Raw genomic sequence first — 24,788 nt, forward strand, 5'->3', positions numbered from 1 at the left:
AGTTTACAATTTCCTAAATTCTTTCGGTAACTTGTTTTTTTTATTTATTTAAAAGCTGCATTATATAACTTCTATGCAATCGTTATATTTGTAATATGCATGTCATTAATAAATCACATATTTATGGCAGGTGTGAATAATTTGACTGCTTAACATCCATGAAATTTTCTTTTTATTGCGCTCCAAAATGTGATATTTTTTCCGATTCACTGGTGAATTTTTTAGCAACTCTCTTGCTAGATAGTTTATACTGAGTTTCACTTGATTAAATGTAGAAAAGGATTAGGCCGACGCCTGTCATGTTGCAGTGAAGGATTTACAATAAATAAATAAGTGCGATAAAAGATGGGGTTTTATTTTGAATCCATGTCACATTTTTTACTATAAAGGTTATGAACTTCGTTATGAGTTTTCATATGTATTGAAAGATACTGTTTAAGTTTAAATGATTTCCTACATGTTTCACATGCAAAGTCACGGACATCGCTGTGAGTTCGCATATGTTTTGAAAGATTGCGTTTATCTATAAAGACTTTTCCGCATTGTTCACATTCAAAGTTACGAATATTACTATGTGTTTGAATATGTCGTGAAATATTAGTCTTAGTTTTAAATGTTTTTCCACAGTTATCACATTCAAATTTACGAATATCGCTATGACTTTGCATATGTTTTGTAAGATTGCGTTGGTCTATGAATACTTTTCCACATTGTTCACATTCAAAATCACGAACCTCGCTATGAATTTTCTTATGTGTTGTGAGATACTGTTTGCATTTAAATGTTTTTAAACATGTTTCACATTCAAAGTCACATACATCACTGTGAGTTCGCATATGACTTGAAAGATTGCGTTTGTCTATAAATGCTTTTCCACATTGTTTACATTTAAAGTCACGAATATCACCGTGATACCGCATATGTTTCGAAAGATTGTGTTGAGCTATGAATTTTTTTCCACATTTTTCACATTCAAAGACACAATCACTATGAGTTTTCATATGTTTTGATAGATGACGTTGGTCTATGAATGCTTTTCCACATTTTTCACAATCAAAGTTACGATTATCCCTATGAATTTTCATATGCTTTGAGAGACTTTCTTTAATTTTAAATGCTTTTCCACATTTTTTACATTCAAAGTCAAACATATTGTTATGAGTTAACATATGCCGTCTAAGATATTTTTTAGAATTAAATGCTTTTCCACATTTGTTGCACTGATTTATATTAGTAGTTGGTTTCTAAAATTTAAATCTCGTTAGTTAGGTTGTAAATACTAAAATATATGGAAATTAAAATCTTTGACTATTACTTGAGCGGGGTTGTAAATTTTTTGGTATAAACTGTTCACACCCATAGTATTTGCCTTAAGTATGTCTTTAACATCGTGCATTTCTGAAATGAAATCATAATTTTATTATATTGGAATGTTAATGGAATGTTACATAAAATCTAACCTATTTCAATTTTGTCGTTTATGTGTATATTTTCGCTGCTATCGTATTCGTGTTTCACATTTGAGAACTAGAAAAAAACTCTATTTAAGATTACATTCCTTAACAAGCACAACATAATGTTCCATTACCTCGACTTTACATTGAATCGTGTCAAAGGAAGCAAATGCACTTTGGTGCACTTCTATATCAGCTTCTGGAAATATATACAAAAAGAGTGAAGTATGTCATTAAAAAAAATACAATATATTTTATTTCTAATTGATGATATTTTTAATACAAATTTTATAGAGAGGTAATATTGTCTGTTAATCAAAAATCTAATTAAAAGAGAACATTAAAATGTAATACATATACCAGTTTTGATAAACGCCATTGTAACTCAACGTCAAGTTGACAGTAGATGTTTGGTCCAAATGCGACGTATTATCGAGCACGAAAGTTTTGTAAACGCCTTTTAAAAAAAAGTTTCAAAATAAATCATAAATTATATTTTTAATATATAATATATATTTTTGCCTATAAAATACATTCATATACATAATTTATAAAAAAATAAATAATGAGTGAATTATTAACATAAGCTATCCCTTCATGTGATGTTTAACTAAACATATATATAACATATAACATAAACAAATAATAAAAATAAACAGAAAATACAAAAATAAAAAAAGATTATGTATTTCTTAATGCACGAAGGTGTTTTTTTATTCCATTTTGGCAACTCGTTATAGTTATATTTTTGCGGATTGTCCGCAAAATAATTATTAATTCAAATTAGCACCTCCGTACATAATTTCCTCAGCCGTACTCGTTTTCTTATACCTAACTATTCTTAAATTTTATATATGCTTTGTATTTAATCCATGTATATCTTTATTTCTTATTAAAATACTCTGGTAACATATTATTTTCTAACTTATATATAAATACTAAAACATTCATATTCAATATATCTTGAACATTTAACCATTCCAATCTATCAATCATACTTCTACTACTAGTAAATCTATTTTTATTTAAAACTACTCTCATTGTCGTATTTTGTGATGTTTGCAACATTTGTTTATCTAATTTATTAAACATATCTAATATTGTTGCCCAATAAGTAAAATTGAGCTATATGATACTATTGTAAATTATTTTTTGGTGTTTATATTTACTTATTTTGTGTATATGCATACATAATTTTTATTCTGGATAATATACCTATTTTTCTACTATTTTTTTAATATGCAATTACAATGTTTCTTAAAATTTAATTTTGTATCTAAAATTACTCCTAAATAATATATATTATCAACTAGTTCTATAATAAAGTTTCCTATAACTATTTTAATATTATTATCTAACATATTTTTATAATAATTAAACATACATTTAATTCTCATTTAGTTTAGTACATAATTTTTTAAACACTTTTCTATATAAATGCACATATTTTTTTAATTTGCCAAAAAATATATGTTATCTTAATTGGTACATGCGAACTATTAAAGATCACTGGGACATAGTAAAAGATATATGGAAATGTATATATTTTAAAACAATAAAAATACTTATTTTTGGACACGATGACGATCTGAATAATTATATATTTGGATAAAATATTCAATAAAAAAATAGTAAATATGAGAGATCGAAAACATTTACCAGATTTAATCGCTAATTTTGTGAATGAAAATAACCAAGTGAACGTATACATGTTTTTTAAGAAACTACATTAAATAACATTATCGGCATATATACTCACGTTTATACTTACTGCAATGTTACCGTCAAGGTCCGATTGATTCTGCACTCTTAAATTAAATGATAAATATGTATACATTCTTAATTTATCATTTAAATTAGGTAATATTCTAATTTTTCACAAAATGAGTCAAAATAATAAATACCATATTTTATATGGGCGTTGACTATATTTAATAGTGATTGTGATTTCTGAACAGAGCATATTTATAACAAATACATGAGGTGTTTTATACAAAATTGTAAATATGTAATTTAATTAAGTTCATTGATAAGCTCTCGAATTAATTATTTTGTCATATTTAATTTAAAAACAAAATGGTGCTGTAAATAAAAGTTTTACATAGCGATCTACTATTTTCGGTACTTGTTAGTTAGCACGCGCCACGCTCAAAAACCATCAGTTGTTATTTGTCATTGTTTCCTGCACTGGTCAATCCAAAATCTAGCTTAAACAAATTAATTTTTATACCGTTATTAAACTTTTTAGATTAAGTTTGAACAGCAAATGGACGTTTCGCAACTGTCATATTTGAGCGTGGCACTATGCTAACAATTACCTAAATTTCTAAGTCGACAACATTTTTTATTTAAATCTCAAAGGACTAATGTAGGACTTAAGAATTGAAAAGGTGGGACAATTATATAAATATGAGTTCTAATATAGATCATGTTATTTTTATTACAAAAAAATAAAAATACACTGAATAAAAATGTTATGTATGCTTGAGATATTAAAAAAATGTACAATAGTATTTAGGGTGGTGACACAAAATTTACAACTGGCATTCGGTTGCAACTCTTTACGGTACATCTATTTCGTTATTCTTTCCGATATATTTGTAAGTGATATTATACTTCATTTTTTGATTTTGCATATGTTTTTACATAACAATGTTGCAAATTTTAATTTATAGAAAAATTGTATTTCTACATTGTTCAAATCTATAGTCACAAATATAGTTTGTATATGTCTTAAAAGTAAGTTTATTTTTTAATGCTTTACACATTGTTCATAATCAAAGTAATAAACATCGGTGAGTTTTAATATGTGATAAAAGACACGATTTAAATTTAAATGTTTTTCCACATATTACACATTCAAAGTTTCGAACATCATTATGAGTTCGCAAATGTGATATAAGATAGGATTTAAATTTAAATTTTTTTCCACATGTTGCACATTCAATGTCACAAACATCGTTATGAGTTCGTACATGCATTGCAAGATACTGTTTCCATTTAAATGTTTTGCCACATATTTCACACTTAAAGACACGAAGATCGCTATGAATTTGCATATGTGTTATAAGATACTGTTTACATTTGAATGTTTTTGCACATGTTCCACATTTAAAGCCATAAACGTCACTATGAGTTCGCATATGATTTATAAGACTTCGTTTATCTATGAATTCTCTTCCACATTGTTCACATTTGAAGTCACAAATACGACTATGAGTTTTCATATGCCTATCAAGTCTTCCTTTTATTTTAAATGATTTTCCGCATGTTATACATTTAAAGTCACAAACATCGTTATGAGTTAACATATGTGTTGAAAGATAATATTTTCGTCTAAATGCTTTTCCACATGTTTCACAAATAAAGCTACGAACATCGCTATGAGTTTTTACATGGGCTAAAAATGATCTTTTAACTACGAATACTTTTCCACATATTTCACATTTGAAGTCACACTTATTTTTGTAAGAAGCATCATGCATATGTTGAACTCTATGTTTTTTCTTTTTTGGTTTCTAAAATAAATTTATTTTTCGTTAGATAAGCTGAAATTTTTTTAAACACATACAAGTCATAATTTATTCGATTACAGTGGAACCTCGGTTTACGAGCATAATTCGTTCTGGAAACGTGCTCGTATTTCAAAACACTCGTATATCAAAGCAAATTTTCCCATAATAACACAAAAAATATTTATTTAATTATTATAAAATAATGGCAAAAAATTAAACGGTCATACATAAAAGCAACTTTGGGTCAGAATAAAAATCAAATCTCGGTTATTACAGTAATGAGAAAAATAATGACATTGCTAAGGGAGAGAGAAGTTTTTCAAAATTAAAATTTATTTATAATTATCGAGCATGAGTCAAGGAAAATTGTAAAAATTGGCAATAATTTCAATTAAAAATGAAAGCGCCCAATCTCAGCATTTTGATCTTTTGCGGACAAAATTCGCTAAAATATAAACCAGACGTAGTTATTTTACCAAAGTTAAAATCTTTTGTTATTTTAAATTTTTATATTTTTACAAATTTTTGTTAGTTCTCTATTTATTTTTGTGTATTAAAATATATTTTTGTGGTTCTCTATTTTTTTAGGCGCTTTGCACACAGGTGCAAAAATCCACGAGCCGGCCCTGTTTGTACCTCACAACACCATGGATGCCACTTCTCCTATTAACGTTATCTAACAATCCTTTGTTCGCTTTGAAGCCTTCATGTTCTATTAAAGTACCTGGCAGTTCACTTGCATTCTGCTCACAAATACATAAGTGAATTTGAGCGAGAGCAAAAGTGAGAAACTAACTAAGTCTGCCACTGCTTAGTCTCGCAGCGAAAAAGAGAAGAATCATCAGCTCAGTTGGGGAGAAAGTGACACAATATGTACTGCTTGTATTGCAAGACATCGCTCGTTTACTAGGCAAAGTCAAATTTGGTTGAAAAAAATTGCTCGTAGTGTCAAACACCCGTAAACCAATTTACTCGCAATCCGAGGTTCCACTGTATTACTTTGGCAGGTTTGTATATTTGGTGAGATGAAACGTCCAAACTGGTAGAATTCGCCGTAAGTATATCTTTAACATCGTGCAATTCTAAAATTTAATAATAATTTAAACATATTGAAATTTAATAGAATGTGTAAAATCTAACCTATATCGATATTGTCGTCCACATCATTTGTCTGTTTATCTTCGCTGCTGTCGTATTCGCGTTTTACATTTAATAACTTTAAAATAAATACTCGATTAAAGATGACATTCGTTAACAAGTGCAATATATAAGGTTTTGTTACCTCGACTTTACATTGAATGTCAACGGTAGCAAATGTCCCTTCTTCCATTTTTATGTCAGCTTCTGCAAAGATTAAGTTTAATACTCACAGAAGAGAATATTTTATTAACAATTAAATAATATGTCATTGATGAAAACATAAAAGTTTTCATTTCAACCGATGATACTTTTAATATTAATTAATTTCAAGCAAAAAATATTTGTTAATTGCGATCAGAATAAAAGAAAAGCATAAAAATGGTTTATACCGGTTTTGATAAACGCCATTGTAACTTGTTGACAGAAGCTGACAGTAAACTTTTGGTTCAAGCACGGAGAATTATCGAGCATGAGAGATATAGCTACGCTTGTGATTTAAATAGTGCGTTTTGGAATAATACACATTGCTTAGGCGACTTCACTAAACTATGTCACAGGTTTTTCGTGATTTTTTCACCCCCCCCCCTTACTCTAATGTCAAAAGATTTCATTGAGCCAGACTTCTATTTTATCTACACTGTCACAATTCCGTTGATCTCCATCCCCTAAACCTGTGATATCATTTATGGAAGCCGCCTTGTATTAAATTTGATTTTACTTTCTTTTTTTAAACACAACATATTGTAAAGATTTTTAAAATAAATTTTCTTAGCCTTTTAACCGCGGTTGGTATTTTCTCACCATTTCGCAAATTTGTAAATTTGGTGGTCAGTGCTATAAACTCTTAAAATAGTATGATTCAATAAATTGAACTGGTTTTCAGCATTTAATTATATTAAATTATGTGTTAATGTTAAAAACAGCTGAGCTACTTTCGAAATCATTCTTTTTAAAAATCCCGTTTCATTAAAGAGGTACAATAACTTTTTTTACAATCAATTAAATTATTTTTATAGAAACTTGTCATAGTATGTATCACCGGTAAGATTTCATAAAAGCAAATAGTGAAATTTGTTTTTATAAAATCGATCGGCGTCGGGTCATATATTATTAACTTGAATAAAATAATACTGCAGTAGTCCAATATGTGTGTAATTGCTACCCGTCACCATCCGTCAGCCTAACGGGTTTTGTAATAATTAATTACCTATTTTGTCTTTTGTGGCAAAGAATAAGTATTATTATTTTTATTGAATATTATTACAGTTACATGTTAAAAATTTAGTGTGTGACTGGACGGCGCCTGGAGCCCGCACCGGTCGTGCGAGCCCGCCGGAGTTTTTTTAGCGACTCTGGTGGGCTCGCATGCCGATGCATGTCTCGCGCACCGTCCACTAAATAACACGTAAACTGTACTAATAATTCAATAAAATACTACTGCAACGGCTCAATCTGTGTCTAATTGCCCCCGTCACTTCCCGTCGCCAAAACTTCATAAATGTTCCAAAACTATAATTAGTTTTAGCACTTTCAGTAGGTCAAATTGGGTTTGATAAATTCGTGTAGGTTAGGTTTAGATTGAACGGCAAATATCAAATTAAGTATCACAGATATTTAAGAGCAGCATATCATTTTACTAGCTTTAGTTATCAATTAAATTATATTTTCGTTAGTAGAAATTATATTCACCTTCCTATTCTATGTATACGTACCTTATTATACGTCATTTATTTCAATGCGAATAGTAAATATGATACTTTCTGAAATAATTCAACAAACAAATCTTATTTAAGTTTTATCGTTATCATTTTTAAAATGATTTTAAAAAGTATATATATATATATATAAAAGTTACTGTCCGATTAAAATATTTAAAAAACTACTATTTTTGCATATTTGATTGTATGTGTTTTAACTAAAATATTGACAACCTATTATATTTAAGTTATAATTTTTTTTGTAAGAAATTAATCGAAACATGTTCTAATTTCTATTCATAGAAATTAATCTTTAATAAAAACGTAAAAATAAATACGAGTTGGCACTACCTCAACCTAAGACTAATACCAGTGCAAAGGGTAAATTTCAGAAGACTAGTGTAGGATATAGGACTTGAAAATATGGGATAATTTTATAAATATAACTCCAAATAAAGATCACATTATTTTTATTATTAAAAAATTAGAAACATATAGAAAAAGAAAAATTATTAAAGCTTAATCAAAATGTGAAATATTGTAAAATTTTGAATAGTAGTTGCCGTCGGTGCTTAACAATAATGATAATAATACACAAAAGCAAAGGTCAACATTTGAAAATGTAAGTTTAATTTAATCTTTAATTATTTATTGAATTTAGCGTAACCTAATGTATGCTAAATAATACTAATGCAATCGAGAAGCCAATTTTTTTGCTTTAAGCCTGAATTTATTTAAAAGTGTATTACGTTTAATTCGTGACTTTTTTAAATAGTTGTGAATATCTTTCCTTTTCAGTAAAAGATGAAGAGACAATACCTAAGCACACATTCACAGATTAATCTGATGGACACCAAGACAGATTTGAGCTTTGCCAGACACGCAATCTGTCTGGACTCGGACATCAGCTTTACGTGACTTAGGTGATTCTGCATTTCAACTAAACAAGTAGATTATAAAGCCCTATCCCTACAGTACTAGAAAAATAACTAATGGCTATTGGCGTCAAAACAATAATCAATTACACAGTTTACAATTATTTTTAACACACGAATTTAGTTTACAATATATGATGTCTCACTGTCTTTAATAAAAAACAAATCAAAAAATACATTTTCAACGGTTATAATATAATATTAAGTGACCGATGGGTGATAAAGTAATAAAACCTTATCACCAAAATCTTATTTTAGACGTTTACCGATGGCAGCAACTTTGGCGTAATTTAACAAAGGCGAGCGGAAATGGCCCAGGTCATAAAATCACTTAAGGGGCAAATTTTAACAAAAAAATACTGTTAACGATCCGTTCGTTTTGAGCACAGACAGCGGACAGTCAACGAACAGACTAATCTGTGTCTTTTCACACCACACATGATTGGATTTGTCTGCCAGGCACCCGCGACGGGCAAATCTGTCGGATGACCCAGCTATTATGTGGCACGTAACTTTGGAAGAAAATCTTTTCTTTTTCTCTCTATTTATTATGTCAGTTTTAAGTTTGATGACAATAGTGTTTTGTGAAAATTTATAACTGGCATTCCCTCTGATATTCGGTAACTTTTTATGATATATTTGTAAGTGATATTATATTTTAATGTTACGAGTTTACATGGGTGGTGTTAGATATATATTTTGTATGATGTTTACATTAGTCACAAACATCAGTATGAGTTTTCATTTGTTGTAAGTTGCCGTTTCTATTTAAATGTAACACATTTTAAGTCACGAACTTTGCTATGAGTTTGCATATGCACTAAAAAGTTGAGTTTACTTTTACATTATTTTCCACATTGTTCACATCTAAAGTCACAAATATATATATGAATACGCATATGTTTTAAAAGTATGAGTTTATTTTTTAATAATTTTCTACATTATTCACAATCAGTCACAAACATTGCTATGAGATTGTATATGTGATATAAGACACGGTTTAAATTTAAATGTTTTTCCACAAGTTGCACATTCAAAGTCACAAACACCATTATGAGTTCGCATATGTGTTGGAAGATATTGTTTCCATTTGAATGTTTTTTCCTATATTTCACATTTAAAGTCACGAACATCGCTATGAGTTCGCATATGATTTGAAAGATTGCATTTATATAAGAATGATTTTCCACATTGTTCACAATCAAAGCAACGAACATCGCTATGAGTTCGCATATGTCTTAAAAGTGTATATTTATTCTGAAATGCTTTTCCACATTTTTCTCATTCAAAGTTACGAATATCGCTATGAGTTTTCATATGCTTGTAAAGTCTTCCTTTAAATTTAAATGATGTTCAACATATTACACATCCAAAGTCACAAACGTTATTATGAATTCGCATATGTATTGAAAGATAAGATTTCGTTTAAATGCTTTTTCACATGATTAACATTTAAATTCACGAACGTCGCTATGAGTTTGCATATGCACTGAAAAGTTGTGTTTACTTTTACATTCTTTTCCACATTGTTCACATCTAAAGTCACGAATATATCTATGAGTACGCATATGTTTTAAAAATACGAGTTTATTTTTTAATAATTTTCCACATTGTTCACAATCAAAGTCACGATTGCTATGAGTTTTTATATGTGATACAAGATACGATTTAAATTTAAATGTTTTTCCACAAGTTGCACATTCAAAGTCACGAACATCATTATGAGTTCGCATATGTGTTGAAAGATAGTGTTTCCATTTGAATGTTTTTTCACATATTTCACATTTAAAATCACGAACATCGCTATGAGTTCGCATATGACTTGAAAGATTGCATTTATCTACGAATGATTTTCCACATTGCTCACAATCAAAGCAACGAACATCGCTATGAGTTCGCATATGTCTTAAAAGCGTATCTTTATTCTGAAATGCTTTTCCACATTTTTCACATTCAAAGTTACGAATATCGCTATGAGTTTTCATATGCTTGTCAAGTCTTCCTTTAAGTTTAAATGCTTTTCCACATATTACGCATCCAAAGTCACAAACGTCATTATGTATTCGCATATGTATTGAAAGATAGTGTTTTCGTTTAAATGCTTTTCCACATGATTCACATTTAAATCCACGAACATCGCTATGAGTTCGCATATGACTTGATAGATCGCCTTTAACTATGAATGCTTTTCCACATTGTTTACATTTGAAGAAACGATTGTCACTATGAGTTTGCATATGCCTTAAAAGAGTATCTTTATATTTAAATACTTTTTCGCATTTTTCACATTTGAAGTCACACTTATTTTTGTAAGAATCGTCATGAATTCGTTTTTTCTTTTTTGGTTTCTAAAATTAAAATTATATTTGTTAGATAAGCTACACTCTATTTGCGTTAACACAGTCAGTTCAGGAGCTATCCATTTCATCATTATTCATACTTAAGAAAGAGATGGCAAGTTTGAGTTTACACCCCTACTATTAACTCTAGCACGCAACACGGATATATATTCGATATACCCATCATTTTTCTTGTTTATATTTTGAACAAATTTATATAAATTAAAATCATTAGTATATTTTTGATAATTTCAATCGCTATCATTCACCTATTTAAAAGCTTCTATCTTTCAGTAGTGATAACAATTTGTTAGAAGACCTTTTAATCTTATTTCCTCTTATCACTTGTGAGAGATAAGGGTAGAAAATGCAGTGTAAAGGAAGTAAAATAGTTTATATAGTAGTTATAGTTTTATTTTATAAAAAATTAATCAAAATGTGTTCTAATTTCTTTTCATTAAAATTAATCTTTAATAAAAACGTAAAAATAAATACGAGCTGGCACTACCTCAACCTAAAACTAATACCACTGCAAAGGGTAAATTTCTGAAGACTTGTGTAGGATATAGGACTTGAAAATATGGGATAATTTTATTAATATAACTCCAAATAAAGATCACATTATTTTTATTATTAAAAAATTAGAAACATACAGAACAAGAAAAATTATTAAAGCTTAATCAAAATGTGAGATATTGTAAGATTTTGAATAGTAGTTGCAGTCGGTGTTTACAAATAATGATAATAATACACAAAAGCAAAAGTCAACATGTCAAATGTATTTGTTTGCCAGGCACCTGCGACGGGCAGATCTGTTGGATAGCCCAGCTATTATGTGGCACGTAACTTTAAAAGAAAATGTTTTCTTTTTCTTTCTATTTATTATGTCAGTTTTAAGTTTGATGACAATAGTGTTTTGTGAAAATGTATGACTGGCATTCCCTCTGATATTCGGTAACTTTTTATGATGTAATTGTAAGTAATATTATATTTTAATGTTACGAGTTTACATGGGTGGTGTTAGATGAGATTTTATTTTGCATGATGTTTACATTAGTCACGAACATCAGTATGAGTTTTCATTTGTTGTAAGTTGCCGTTTCCATTTAAATTCTACTCCACATGATTCACATTTAAATCCACGAACATCATTATAAGTTCGCATTTTACTTGAAAGATCGCTTTTACCTATGAATGCTTTTCCAGATTGTTTACATTCGATTAAACTATTGTCACTATGAGTTTCCATATGCCTTAAAAGAGTATCTTTATATTTAAATACTTTTTCGCATTTTTCACATTTGAAGCCACGTTTATTTTTCTTTTCTGGTTTCTAAAATTAAAATTATATTTGTTAAATAAGCTACACTCTATTTGCGTTAACACAGTCAGTTCGGAAGCTATCCATTTCATCATTATTCATAATTGAGAAAGAGATGGCAAGTTTGTGGTTTACACCCCTACTATTAACTCTAAAGCACACAATACGGATATACCTATCATTTTTCTTGTTTATATTTTGAACAAATTTATAGGAGTTAAAATCATTAGTATATTTTTGAAAATTTCAATCGTTATCATTCACGTATTTAAATGCTTTTATCTTTCAGTAGTGAAAACAATTTTTAGAAAACCTTTTACTCTTATTTCCTCTTATCACTTGTGAAATTGATAAGGGGTGATAAGGTTAGAAAATGTAAGAGTGTAAAGGAAGTAAAAGTTTACTGATAAGTAAAATAGTTTATTATCGTAGTTATACATAGTGATATAATAATAATACAAAATTATTTATTAATATATAATACTATCACACAAACATTAAATACATTACATGTAAATAATAAATATTATACATATATAAAACAAAATTAAGAACTATCTTCTAAAGAACTGCTATCTGAATTTTCTGAAACATCAAATACTAATGTGTCTGACATTTGATCAATATTATAATCTATATAACACATCTTTTTCTGTCTTTTATTACATTTTTTATGCAATTCGACCAAAGGCAAGGAGTTATATTCTCAATACTATCTAATAAAAGTACTTTTATATTATGAATCTTAAACGTACTATTATTATAAGATATTAGTCTATTTACATGTGGCTGTATCATTTCGATTGGATTTAAATTGCAATGATATGGCGGCAACCTTAGTATTTGATAGTTTTTGATTTTGCGATTTCATTAATTGCATATCTTTCATATGTAGATTTATATTTTTTTACAATTCCGAGTAATTCTATTTTTATCACATATTCGCTAAAATAAATATTTTTTTAGTCATTCTGTAACATTGGCTTTCGTATAACTTGTTGATGGTATTTTTTTCAATTCTATTCGTATTTTATTATTTCTGGATTTTCTATTAACATTGAATTTCTACCACATTTATTATATCTAAAGCCGAGTTTTTTTATTATTTTATATAACGATGATCTCTTAAAGTTAGGAAGCATTTCATCACTATTAACTACTTGCATTATTTTATCTAAAGTCGGTATTTCATTTCTCAAAAAAAATTCATGGATTTTATTTCTAATAGCAGATTTATTAAAAGAATCAAGTTTATCAAATTCATCTAATCTATTTTTTTTCTTGTTTTTTTTTGGAGACATTACTTGTCCGTTTTTTTTTATTTCCGAAATAATTCTATAAACTGATCTAAAATACAATAATTAAAATTAATCATAAGTATTTACAAATAATTGTGATAAAACACTAACCTTTGAGAAACTCCGACGATGTCAGCAATACTTGTTGTAACTTGTTTAATTGGTGTTTCGGGCGAAGCTTCCGTTAAATTTTTGAATAAATTTACAATGGTTGTTTTCTCTGTCGACGAAAAATGACGACGAAGTCTTTTGGTCGTCGAAGAAGAACTGGCGCTTTCCATTATGACGTCCATTCGCTGCGAGTGTCAGAATAACAATGAAATAGTTGGAACATATATAACTATTATTGCAATTAAGTGCATTTGGACGTGTCACAATGGCACTCCGCAAATTTGCACACAGCGTTAATGGTCATCTTTGTTATCAATCAAAACCTTTAGTTTGGTTGATATGGAATATGGATTTAGCAAGCTGAAGTGCATATTTTTTTCAGGACCAGATTTTATCCCAGACAATATTCTGAAAGGATGCAAGTCTGGTATTTTGAACCCTCTTCGGTTAATATTTAATTTAATGTTGAGATCCTCCTGTTTACCAGATTTGTGGAAATGCTCTAAGGTCATTCCGATATATAAAAAGGGTGACAAGTCTCATATTGATAATAACAGGCATTATTTGAAATTATATTACATAAATACATTTTTAATCATTGCATGTGTATGCTTCTCAGCAGCAACAATAAATCGTTCATATTTTTTATTATATGCGAATGACTTGAAAATTTTCAAGAGAACGCAGTTGATTTCGGATTCTCTCGACCTGCAGGAGGTTCTCAATTGTTTATGGAAGTGAGCTTGCTATAATTGATTGAAGAAATGTCACATGATTTCATTTTCAAGGTCGTTGATACATGTGGAATATTCCTACCATCTCGGCGGATATATATTTTAGACAGGTCTTCCTTTACTTTAAGTGTTACTTTCGAAAAAACACTGAAAAATCAGCCTGCACATTGCAGAGACTCACAGCAGATCGTTAAAAATGCTCAGTTTTATCTTAAGAAATGCACGCTATTTCAGGAATACTTTAGTATTGTGTACTCTTTATGATGCTCTAGTCTGCAGCATACTAGAAACTAGCTATATTATATGGATTCTAGGCGTAATGAGTCAATGTAATAAATTGAGGCTAGAAAAAGTACAGCGTAAGTTCCTTTGATATTTATACTTGTAGGAACACGGGTATTATCCATTACCGTTTCCCAGTATTTTCATTTTGGGAGCGCTAGGATACGTTTCGTTGTCAACTCGCAGAAGTGTTTATATAATTAAACACTTTTGGAAATTGCTCAAAGGCATCATAGACAACCCTTCGGCGCTCGAGCAGCTCCAAATGTGAGCTCCGGAAGGTGGTTATAGTTCTCGGCCACATCCACTGTTTTTGCCTGTGAAGTCTAGGACTGGTCACTTGCCAAATCTTTTCTGGCAAAGGGCATCCGTCTGCTCAATACTGTGCATCGAGATATTGACATTTTCTTGTACACATATGGGGTTCTGGTTCAATACGTAGGAGGCAATAAACACCTGTTGAGGTGATTTGTGTCTTTTTATCTTGTTTTCGCGTTTTAACTTGTATGTGTATATGTATACATATGTATATATTTGTATGTATCTTTAAATTTTAATATAGTTTATACTTTTGGTCAACGTGACACACTAGGTTAATCGGTCAGGTCGCAATGGTCTTAATTTTAATAAATAAATAAAAATAAGCAACAACTCTACTTGGCAAAAGGGGACCAATGAAATAACGTCATGAAATACGAGATGAGTCTCGAACTGACTGTGTTAACGCAAATTGACTATACTAAAAATAACATATTATATTTGACTATTACTTTGGCGGCATTGTTAATTTGGTGAGATGAAGCGTCTACACCGATAGTATTCACCTTAAGTATATCTTTAACATCGTGCAATTCTGAAATTAAAAAATAATTTAAATATATTGAAATGTAAAAGAATGATGTGTAAATGTGTAAAATCTAACCTATATCGATTTTGTCGTCCACATCGTCTATCTGTTTATCTTCGCTGCTATCGTATTCGAGTTTTACATTTAAGAACTTGAAATAAAATACTCTATTAAAGATTAAATTCGTTAACAAGTGCAATATTTAAGATTTCGTTACCTCGACTTTACATTGAATACTGCCAACGGAAGCAAATGTCTCTTCACCCATTTCCATATCATCTTCTGCAAAGATTAAGTTTATTACTTTCAGGAAATAATATTTTATTAACTAGTAAACAATACTCAATGTGAACAATATATTATGTCATTGATAAAAACGCAATAGTTTACGTTCCACTGATGATACTTTTAACATAAATTAAGTTCGCAGAAAAGTTATATTAGTCGTCAAGTAAAAAAAATATTTTTATAGTGGTCAGAAGAAAATAAAAACATTAAAATATTTTATACCTGTTTTGATAAACGCCATTGTATCTCAACGCCAAGTTGACAGTAAACGTTTGGCTCAAATACGATTAATTATCGAGCATAAGAGATTTAGAAACGCTCGAGATTTTAATCGTGCGTTTGGAATAAGCATTTAATAATAAATATTGCTTAAATAAAATTTGCTTCACCATTAAACTTAGGTTTTCTTATGCACAATATTTTTTCAATAATTTTCTGATTTATTTAATTGTCAAGAGACTGAAATATTTTTAATCGAGCGCAGAACGAGACCATGTTATGCCTTTTTGTCATTGTTTATGCACGCACATAAACGCATATTCTATTAAGATACGATGACGTCAAGCACGCACAGCTTCTCAAACGTTTACAATAAAACACAATATATTTTTTTACATTTTTTCTTTACCAATAATAATATTGAAAAATAAATGATAAAAAACATATTTAAAAATAATAAATCTGAGTTACTTAAAATGCAATATGTAACATACAAAAATAATTATTTAAAAAAATTCTACATGTCTAGTAATCCGGATATTTTATTATTATTATATTTGACGGGTGGTAATAAGAAACAGATTGAGCCGCTGCAGTAGTGTTTTATTGAAATATAGTTACATGTTTGGAATTTAAAAATAAGTGAACGTTGCATGAAGCAGTTCCGGCCGTTGCGAGTCTTTTATAAATTTTACTTTCTCACATATTAATCAGTTATATAATTAAATACATTTAAGCATCGACTTACGAATAACTTGGCTTACTTATATTATAAAATACAAACTAATTTTCCTAAAAAATGATTAATATTGCGTAGCTTAAAAAAACTTAAAAATGTATGTATTTACCAGTTTAACTGATATTAATCCATTTCAGTTTTTCCTATACAAATGGATTAATGAAATTCCAAATTATTTCAATAGGAAAAATTGATTTGATTTTGTTTACGAGCTCCGTTACGAAGCAAATTAAACTCGTAAGTTAAGGCACCACTGTATAATAAAAACTCCTTTAAGTCTGAATTAGGGTCAGCCCAAGAACGGGTAGTATAGGTCGTCACCTAGGACACTAGCCCCAAACGGGGCGGCAAGTTTTCCAAAGAGGGGTGCCATTTGATCCTATTTAACACGGTGTAGGAATTTTGTACAGTGTGTAGATTGCCCAACGCGTTAAATTGTTCAATTGTTGTATAGAAATAACAATGCTGTACTAACTGTGTATTGAAATTTACAGGAAGAATATGGCCAATTCATCGTCCTACTGAGCAAACGATTCGCAATGTAGTGAAAAAAAATTAAGAGACAGAGTAAGGTCTGTACATGATCATGATGATGTAAGTAAAAGTGTGGCTGAAGACCTGTAATTGAGTTTATAGCAATATCAACATTAAAGATTAAATAAACAGTTATTTACAAAAATCATTACACGCATTGCTTGTGCGTTTACGAATCTACACAACGCTTCCCTATAGCGAGTCAATTTTGTAACTATTAAATAGTATTTGAATCAAAATAACATTACAGTTCGTGCGAATTAAACGGACGCGTACTCGATGTAACGAGCATTTACATTCGTTAGTGGAAACCGAGAATTCTTCCGCTCACTGTGCGTCTGGTCAGTGTTGTGTTCAGTTAGCGTTTTGATGGGGGTCACCATGAAGTATTTATCCGTTTTGCTGATGCTGCTGCCGTTGGGTGAGTTTTTTCGACATGTATATTTGCGTAAATATAGCGTCCCAAAGAAAAATTGCGCGCCGGCTCACACGCCCATCGAGCGCGAGAACCACGCCTCTTGTTGACTCATATATTTATCATTTTCCATCGATTATAACGACTCGAACGATTACTAGTGTGTTTAGATTCTTCTTAATTTCAATACATAACAGTTTCGTCACGGCCAAATGACGCTTTGTTTTTTTTTAAATTAAACGACCGTTTTTTGTCTAAAATATTTTTTTGACCATAAATCCAATCAAGTTTTGAAAAGAGTGCGCTTTAAATTTAAATAATGTACGATTAAGTAAATTAAATTGGGCCATAACCGATTTTTATTTCATTTTAACCCCTTGCACTTTGGAAAGATTTTGTAGTAAAACATACTTAGAATTTCGCGCAATTTTTCGTCTTCAATTTTACCGCAACAGTTTGAGGAAACAAAGATCATATAGTACGTTGAATGTCCTTGGAAATGCACTAAAGACTGATAACTTTCGGCAAGTTTTGTTCCACTCGCTAACTTATTATTCGCTAAAGTATATACACTTGATTCTCTTATTCAATTATTTTTTCCATTAACACGGTTAGAAAAAATAATAATTATTATTAAATATTTACATTTATTTATTTACAAACTATGGCCTTTTGTGAATATTTGAGTACTAATTTTTGTTTTTTGACGAATTTTAAATTCAATTTAAATCGAAAACTATATAGATTTACTACTTATTATGTACATAACTTATATAACTATTTTTATGTATAAATAAAAAAATAATTTATCCCCCGTATTCATTTTGTCATTGGTTATTGTTGACTGTGGACAGTTTCTAACCTGCGGCAACTGATTGTAATACAATAGGAATATTACCCTTATCGTTATTTATCATTGGTCAGAACAATGAACACCTCATGAATAACGAATCCTTTTTTGCACAAAGAATTCGTCTTACAGAACAAAGTATATATTTAAATGCACATATGTTGGAATAATTTCCTTTTGATTGCTTTTGAGGGATATATTTACAATTTTATTAATACACGCAATTGCTCCATTATTAATTCTTTCACCGCGGCTGATATTTTTGGGCGCCATTTCGAAATTTGTTAATATGTAGGAGGCACCTCTTATGTCATATTTTTTGAAATATTATCGTTCAATAAACGTAAGTGATTTACAGCCTTAAATTATACTAAATAACCATATTATTAGACTCAAATGTTTATGGCACTTTTATCTGCCCAATGAGTACTGGCGATTTATAGAAGCCATCTGCAGTGAAAGGGATAATTTTGGTCATATTCTGAACACTCCGAAAGATTTGTAGAGGAATGCTGACTTTTCGCATTTCTTCACTGTGCCAAATTATGAAATTTATTGTGGAATGCAATTAAGTCTACGTTTAATAATGACAAATATTGAAAGCTTTCATATATGTATTTCAATATAAAAATTAATTAATGTAATTTTTATAATACTTGAATATATTAAATATAAAATAAAAATGTATGTTTGTTTTATTAATCGACTTGTTGTTCAGAAAACAAGTTTGTTTAGTTATTGCTTCAATATCAGAATGTTTATGAATGATATACTGCTTCTCTGAAATGATTTAACTGCAAAATTATATCACATTTATTTATATCAATTGGTGCACAAAAGATAATAAAAATTCATTGTCCATCATATCAATTCTAATGCAGCAACCTATTGTAATCGTTAGTAAACCCCTATGCTACAGATGGTACAGGAATTTATATTCGAGTACAGAATACAAAATTTGATTGACGTTCTTAAATTAAAAAATAACTTGTGTATTTCTATTCTTGCTAATAGTTAAAATGTGTTTTTTTATTTATTTTTTTTAAAAGCAAGACTGTACCTTATTTTTCTATTTTGGTTGACATTATAGTTTTTTTTTTTATAAAATATTAACTTTTTTCAAATATTTGAATTAAATATAATATACGTACATATAGGATTTAGTCTGGAAAGTGTATTTAATGATTTTCATATTAAAATTAATTGCTAATATACACATTAACAATATTATATATGGAAACAATCTAATGAAAAGTTCTGCCTAATCTTTACAAAAGAGCCCACGATTATCTGAGCTGTCCTGAAATGACCAATTATTCAAACCACAAGTTATGTATTACAGTTAAAATTATGTATGATTAATTTACCACTATGTAAACAATTTGTTGACAAACTAACATTGCAATCAAACATGTATCATAAGATGATGCGTCATAAATTTATGATTCATATATGACTTCGTACAGCTTTAAAATTATATTAATTTGCTATATGTTTATTTTTATGATCACTTTCTTATTCATAGGTTTATGTCAGCGAACACCAACTATCTCACATATAACGCAAGAACAAATTAAAGACATTGGCGGATCCGTAGAATTGGAATGTTCAGTACAATACGCAGCTGATTATCCCATTCTTTGGGTAAGAATAATTTTCTTCGCTCGAATCTCGTCATTTCTACTTCAGATAGTTAATTTTTGTTTTATTTTTAGGTGAAAAAATCTTCGTCGTCTGCGTATGTGCCCATTTCTTACGGATCGGCGCTTATTGTTAAAGATTCTCGATTCGCTCTCCGTTACGACACTGCGGCGTCAAAGTACACTCTTCAGGTATTATAAATATTCACAATATAAATTATAAACCATTATAATTTATCACAAACATGCGTTTTAGATCAAAGACATACAAGAAACCGACGCCGGCTGGTATTTGTGCCAAGTTCTCATATCGTTGAATAATAAGATAGACGCTGAAGTAGAACTTCAAGTGAGACGACCTCCCGTCATATCCGACAACTCGACGAGATCGCTCGTTGTTAGCGAAGGACAATGTAAAAAATACCATTGAATTTAATTGTATTTTATGAAGATCTAATGTTGGCCTTTTAATTAATATATTTAAAAATAATATACTCTGATTTAACAATTTGTATTATAGTAACGTTTACTATTTATAATTTATTTTTCGATAGCTGTCAGCATGGAATGTTACGCCAACGGATATCCGAGTCCGAGGATTTCATGGCGCAGGGAAAACAGCGCCGTATTGCCGACCGGTGGATCAATTCACAGGTAAATTTTTTTATATCTTTGAATGTTTACTGATAGAAAAATGTAATTTGCGATATAATTTGTATTTTATAGAGGACACGTATTGAAGATTGATAAAGTTCGCAAGGAGGACAGGGGTACTTATTATTGTGTAGCCGAAAACAGTGTCGGTAAAGGTGTTCGAAGAAACGTGGCTCTTGAGGTTGAATTCGCGCCGGTCGTTACCGTTCCAAGACCTCGTCTCGGTCAGGTAGAATTGCTTTGAATTATTTCAATATATTTTTTATTGAATGCAGAATTTTATGGATACTACTTTTCTAGGCTTTGCAATATGATATGGATTTGGAATGCCATGTTGAAGCTTATCCACCGCCAGGTATCAAATGGTTGAAGGACGAAGTTCAATTATCTAACAATCAGCATTTTGGGTAGGTTTTTAAGAGTTTAAAAAATAAAATATAAAAAAGCATCTGATACACTGGTTAATGATCAATCTAATTTCAGTATATCCCACTTTGCAACTGCCGATGAGTTTACCGACAGTACAATTCGCGTAATTACCATTGAGAAGAAGCAATACGGTATGTACACTTGCAAAGCTCGCAACAAGTTAGGTGAGAGCGAAGCTCAAGTCGAACTATTCGGTAAGATTTTTATCATAAGTTTAATATTATATTATAAAAATAAATAAATAATTTGCTCGAATAGTTTTTGTTATGAGACAAAAGTCGTATAAACAGCATGTACGTATCATATAGTCATAATAAATTATGTCAATCGTATCTCTCATGTGGCATGTATAAATTTACTATCTTTATGACCTTAATTGTTTCTTATTTATTTATTTGATATAATTGAAGTATACTGCTTTGCATATGAAAGTATCATGAGATTTGTAATGTTTTCTTTTTTTTTTTGCATATCTTTCCATTGCCATTATATTATTCTTATTGTCCCGTCATCGATATTCCCATCCGAATCGCAGAATCAATCATCCCAGTTTGTCCCCCCGCTTGCGGCCAAGCACGTTACGGCGGAGCATCTTCAGTAATTCCGAGCGCGACGACAGTAGGACTCGGTTTTATAGCTATATTGTTATATCGCCTGAGTTGTTACAACCAAAGGTATTATATTTATTTATTTTTTATATGATTTATTAATCGTTGATTTTCATAAAATATATGTTTAGTCAAATAATATAGATGTATTAAGCATGGCTTTAAAGTCAAACTATTTTTAATTCCCTTTCATTAAATCGTATTTATTTATTTTGACATGAGAATTATAAATGTTTTAAATAATCTAAGCTCACTATATTTAATTGCGATATCAACTTGAACGACCATTTATGTTTGAAGTACAAGTGACGCATGAGTCAGCAGTTTGTAATGTGTTAATTCAATATATGACTTCATTATCCGATGCATGTAAAATGTGCGATTTGATACACATTTATTATTGTGATACATAATACAGTGAAATCTCAGTATAACGAAGCTCGCGGGACCGAAGAAAATTCGTTATATTGAATATAAGGAAGATGATATATTTTAATTTTATTTTTAATTACCATATTACTGCAGCATCAAAATAACCTCTTACAAGATTTACAGATCATTTTTTGTTCATTTTTAATGATATTGTAATGAATGTTTTATAAAAAAAGTTTGAGAGTCAGCGAAACATCTTAAATGTCGCTTGTGAACACACCTGGCACACAGCGAGACAAGAACGAACTGAATTCGGAGAAATATTGTGTCAAGCTATAACGTCATTCTTAAATTCAGATCAAAATATTTCGTTATACTGAGATCAGTCTTTGTTACAATGAAAACATTTTGTATGAAAGTTTTTTAGGGACAAATTGAAGATTCGTTATACTGGGAATTTCGTTATTTCGGTATTCGTTACAAAGAGATTTCACTGTATATATAAACGCCTAGATGTATATGCATCGGACATACACTGAAACAGTTTCTATTTTTATGAGGCAATTTAAATAATCACTCTTCCGTGCCTTTTTTGCCAGATTATATTAATTTTAATATTAAAACTACACTTAAATTTAGTCAGCTAGTAAGTTATATTATTTTATATTAATGTTTTATTGTTAGTTGATTAGATTTGCACTGATGTGATAAACAAAAACAGTTCTATATATTCAATTTATATTGTGATATCTTTTTTGGATTCATCGAAAGAAGTCAAACAATTCATATTTGTCTAGAAAATCTTCAGCATGTATTATCTAATATAATCAATTTTACTTTGATAAGCCATTTGCTTTAATAAAGTGTAATTGTCTAATGAACTTGAAATCTTCAGTGTGTAATTTAGGACAAGAATGTCTTGTTGTAGTATTTTTTTTTAGATTACACATCTAATAAAAATAAATTATAACTGTCTATAAACATAATAATTAACTTGCGATTTTCTATTTAGAAACGTCCATGCCCGATATTAATTTTCCGGGACTGGCGGAAAACGAGGCAGCGAGCACAATCTTCAGCAACAGTTTTCTATCGGTAGCTTCACTATTTTATTTTACTTTAAAAACAATCACTGCACTCGTATGAGAATAAACGTTTAACTTTCCTTTTATATAAGAAAAGAACATTTAGATAGGCAATCGCTTGATTTTATTCCACAGATGAGTACAATAATTTACATTCCAAAGTTTTGGATTGCCTCATTTTTTTATATTATTATTATTATTATTGTAATAATTATTTAAATGTGAATAATTGTTTATTTATGATGATTTATTATGAATGTATATTTTTTGATCTGATTTATATCGAATAAAATGATATTATGTATTTCCGCGAAGAGTACAAAGGTTATGTGTATTTATAGTATTAGGGTTTTATTTTTTTTGTAGCAATAGTCTTAAGTTTTTGATTTTATTGAGCAATAATCTCTTTAATAATCGAATGATAATAACGATATATCATAAAACTTTATAATAATGCGGGCATTGTTAATGTCGACGATGACTGACCATATTTACTTTTCCAGTGAAAACTTATTTCTCCGTCCTTAATTTTAATACTCATTCGATGTCGCTTTAGACTGAAATTTTTATTTTATACAAAAATATACACTCGATGAAATTCATTTTTATGTATTTATTTTTTAATAAGTTGACAATTGAAAGCGCACTGTGACCAATTTGACGAAACGCATACACGCAAGGCACCAAACATTCTTTCATTTTTAAATAGATTTATATCGTGTGTTAGGATTTATACTGACGAAAGTGAGGATATAATTAAATTTTTTGTACTTTTGATATTATCATACTGACCTTTTCATATCAAATATTTTAGAAATTATTTCAATCATTTTTTTTGAAAACGATTGTGATATGAAATGTTCAAATCAGGCTTATTGTATGTATATTGTGGGCTGTATAAAATAAATCTCTGTACAAAAAAATCATGTTTATTAATTTGTATTCCTCTCACAAAACAAATTTGTGTGTTATTATTAAAAAAAACTGCCTTAAATATCCTTTTCATTTCATAATCCCTCAATGCTCCCGTATACTTTTTAAAGGAAACAATTCTCAATTTCACATAAAAAATATATATCGGCATTATTGGCGTTTTAACGACTATTGATTTATAAATTAATCAAAAAAATAATAGCGCCATTTTCTTTATTAATGATTTATTAGTAGAACGTATACAATTCTTCACATTGAGATGGCTGATTATCGTATTTTTTTAAAGAATTATTGTACTTAGAATGCACGACCTAGCTCTATTTGAATTAATCAGTACGATATTCATCTC

At 29.4% G+C, this 24,788-nt stretch overlaps 4 protein-coding genes and 1 long non-coding RNA gene across 8 annotated transcripts; 2 read left to right on the forward strand and 3 right to left on the reverse strand.

Moving 5' to 3' along the window:
• Positions 1 to 334: 334 nt before the first annotated feature.
• Positions 335 to 1,877, reverse strand: LOC148238357 (uncharacterized). Its single transcript, XM_088198179.1, has 5 exons — positions 1,815 to 1,877; positions 1,589 to 1,653; positions 1,461 to 1,527; positions 1,316 to 1,398; positions 335 to 1,244 (listed from the first exon to the last, which is right to left on the reverse strand). The coding sequence occupies exons 1-5, from the start codon at positions 1,831 to 1,833 to the stop codon at positions 354 to 356; spliced, it is 1,125 nt and encodes a 374-aa protein (XP_088054305.1). The 5' UTR covers positions 1,834 to 1,877; the 3' UTR covers positions 335 to 353.
• A 1,991-nt stretch (positions 1,878 to 3,868) lies between these two features.
• On the reverse strand, positions 3,869 to 6,580 carry LOC148238358 (uncharacterized). Its single transcript, XM_088198226.1, has 5 exons — positions 6,499 to 6,580; positions 6,252 to 6,313; positions 6,110 to 6,185; positions 5,969 to 6,051; positions 3,869 to 4,972 (listed from the first exon to the last, which is right to left on the reverse strand). Exons 1-5 carry the CDS (start codon positions 6,578 to 6,580, stop codon positions 4,232 to 4,234), a joined length of 1,044 nt encoding a protein of 347 aa, XP_088054352.1. The 3' UTR covers positions 3,869 to 4,231.
• A 1,679-nt stretch (positions 6,581 to 8,259) lies between these two features.
• Positions 8,260 to 11,350, forward strand: LOC148238359 (uncharacterized). Its single transcript, XR_015811463.1, has 2 exons — positions 8,260 to 9,478; positions 9,550 to 11,350. It is a non-coding gene; the product is annotated as an uncharacterized LOC148238359 (long non-coding RNA).
• Positions 9,642 to 16,227, reverse strand: LOC148238360 (uncharacterized). Of its 3 annotated transcripts, none has more exons than XM_088198147.1 (5): positions 16,184 to 16,227; positions 15,891 to 15,955; positions 15,749 to 15,824; positions 15,597 to 15,679; positions 9,642 to 11,089 (listed from the first exon to the last, which is right to left on the reverse strand). In XM_088198147.1, exons 1-5 carry the CDS (start codon positions 16,200 to 16,202, stop codon positions 10,187 to 10,189), a joined length of 1,146 nt encoding a protein of 381 aa, XP_088054273.1. In that variant the 5' UTR covers positions 16,203 to 16,227; the 3' UTR covers positions 9,642 to 10,186. The 3 variants fall into 3 exon arrangements, with proteins under 3 accessions (XP_088054273.1, XP_088054283.1, XP_088054291.1); XM_088198157.1 differs by lacking the exon at positions 9,642 to 11,089 and adding an exon at positions 11,691 to 12,413; XM_088198165.1 differs by lacking the exon at positions 9,642 to 11,089 and adding an exon at positions 13,669 to 13,995.
• Positions 16,228 to 17,725: 1,498 nt separating this feature from the next.
• Positions 17,726 to 23,602, forward strand: Lac (septate junction protein lachesin). Of its 2 annotated transcripts, XM_088190330.1 has the most exons (10): positions 17,726 to 17,874; positions 20,244 to 20,362; positions 20,434 to 20,550; positions 20,615 to 20,771; positions 20,913 to 21,012; positions 21,085 to 21,241; positions 21,313 to 21,419; positions 21,496 to 21,635; positions 21,977 to 22,115; positions 23,434 to 23,602. In XM_088190330.1, exons 1-10 carry the CDS (start codon positions 17,823 to 17,825, stop codon positions 23,453 to 23,455), a joined length of 1,110 nt encoding a protein of 369 aa, XP_088046456.1. In that variant the 5' UTR covers positions 17,726 to 17,822; the 3' UTR covers positions 23,456 to 23,602. The 2 variants fall into 2 exon arrangements, with proteins under 2 accessions (XP_088046456.1, XP_088046447.1); XM_088190321.1 differs by lacking the exon at positions 17,726 to 17,874 and having other exon boundaries at positions 20,156 to 20,362.
• The last annotated feature ends 1,186 nt before the right edge of the window (positions 23,603 to 24,788 follow it).

Source organism: Plectrocnemia conspersa, unplaced genomic scaffold, assembly GCF_051122295.1.
Source record: "Plectrocnemia conspersa isolate PC_06_02 unplaced genomic scaffold, ASM5112229v1 ptg000001l, whole genome shotgun sequence".
In the NCBI taxonomy this organism is placed as follows: Eukaryota; Metazoa; Arthropoda; class Insecta; order Trichoptera; family Polycentropodidae; genus Plectrocnemia; species Plectrocnemia conspersa.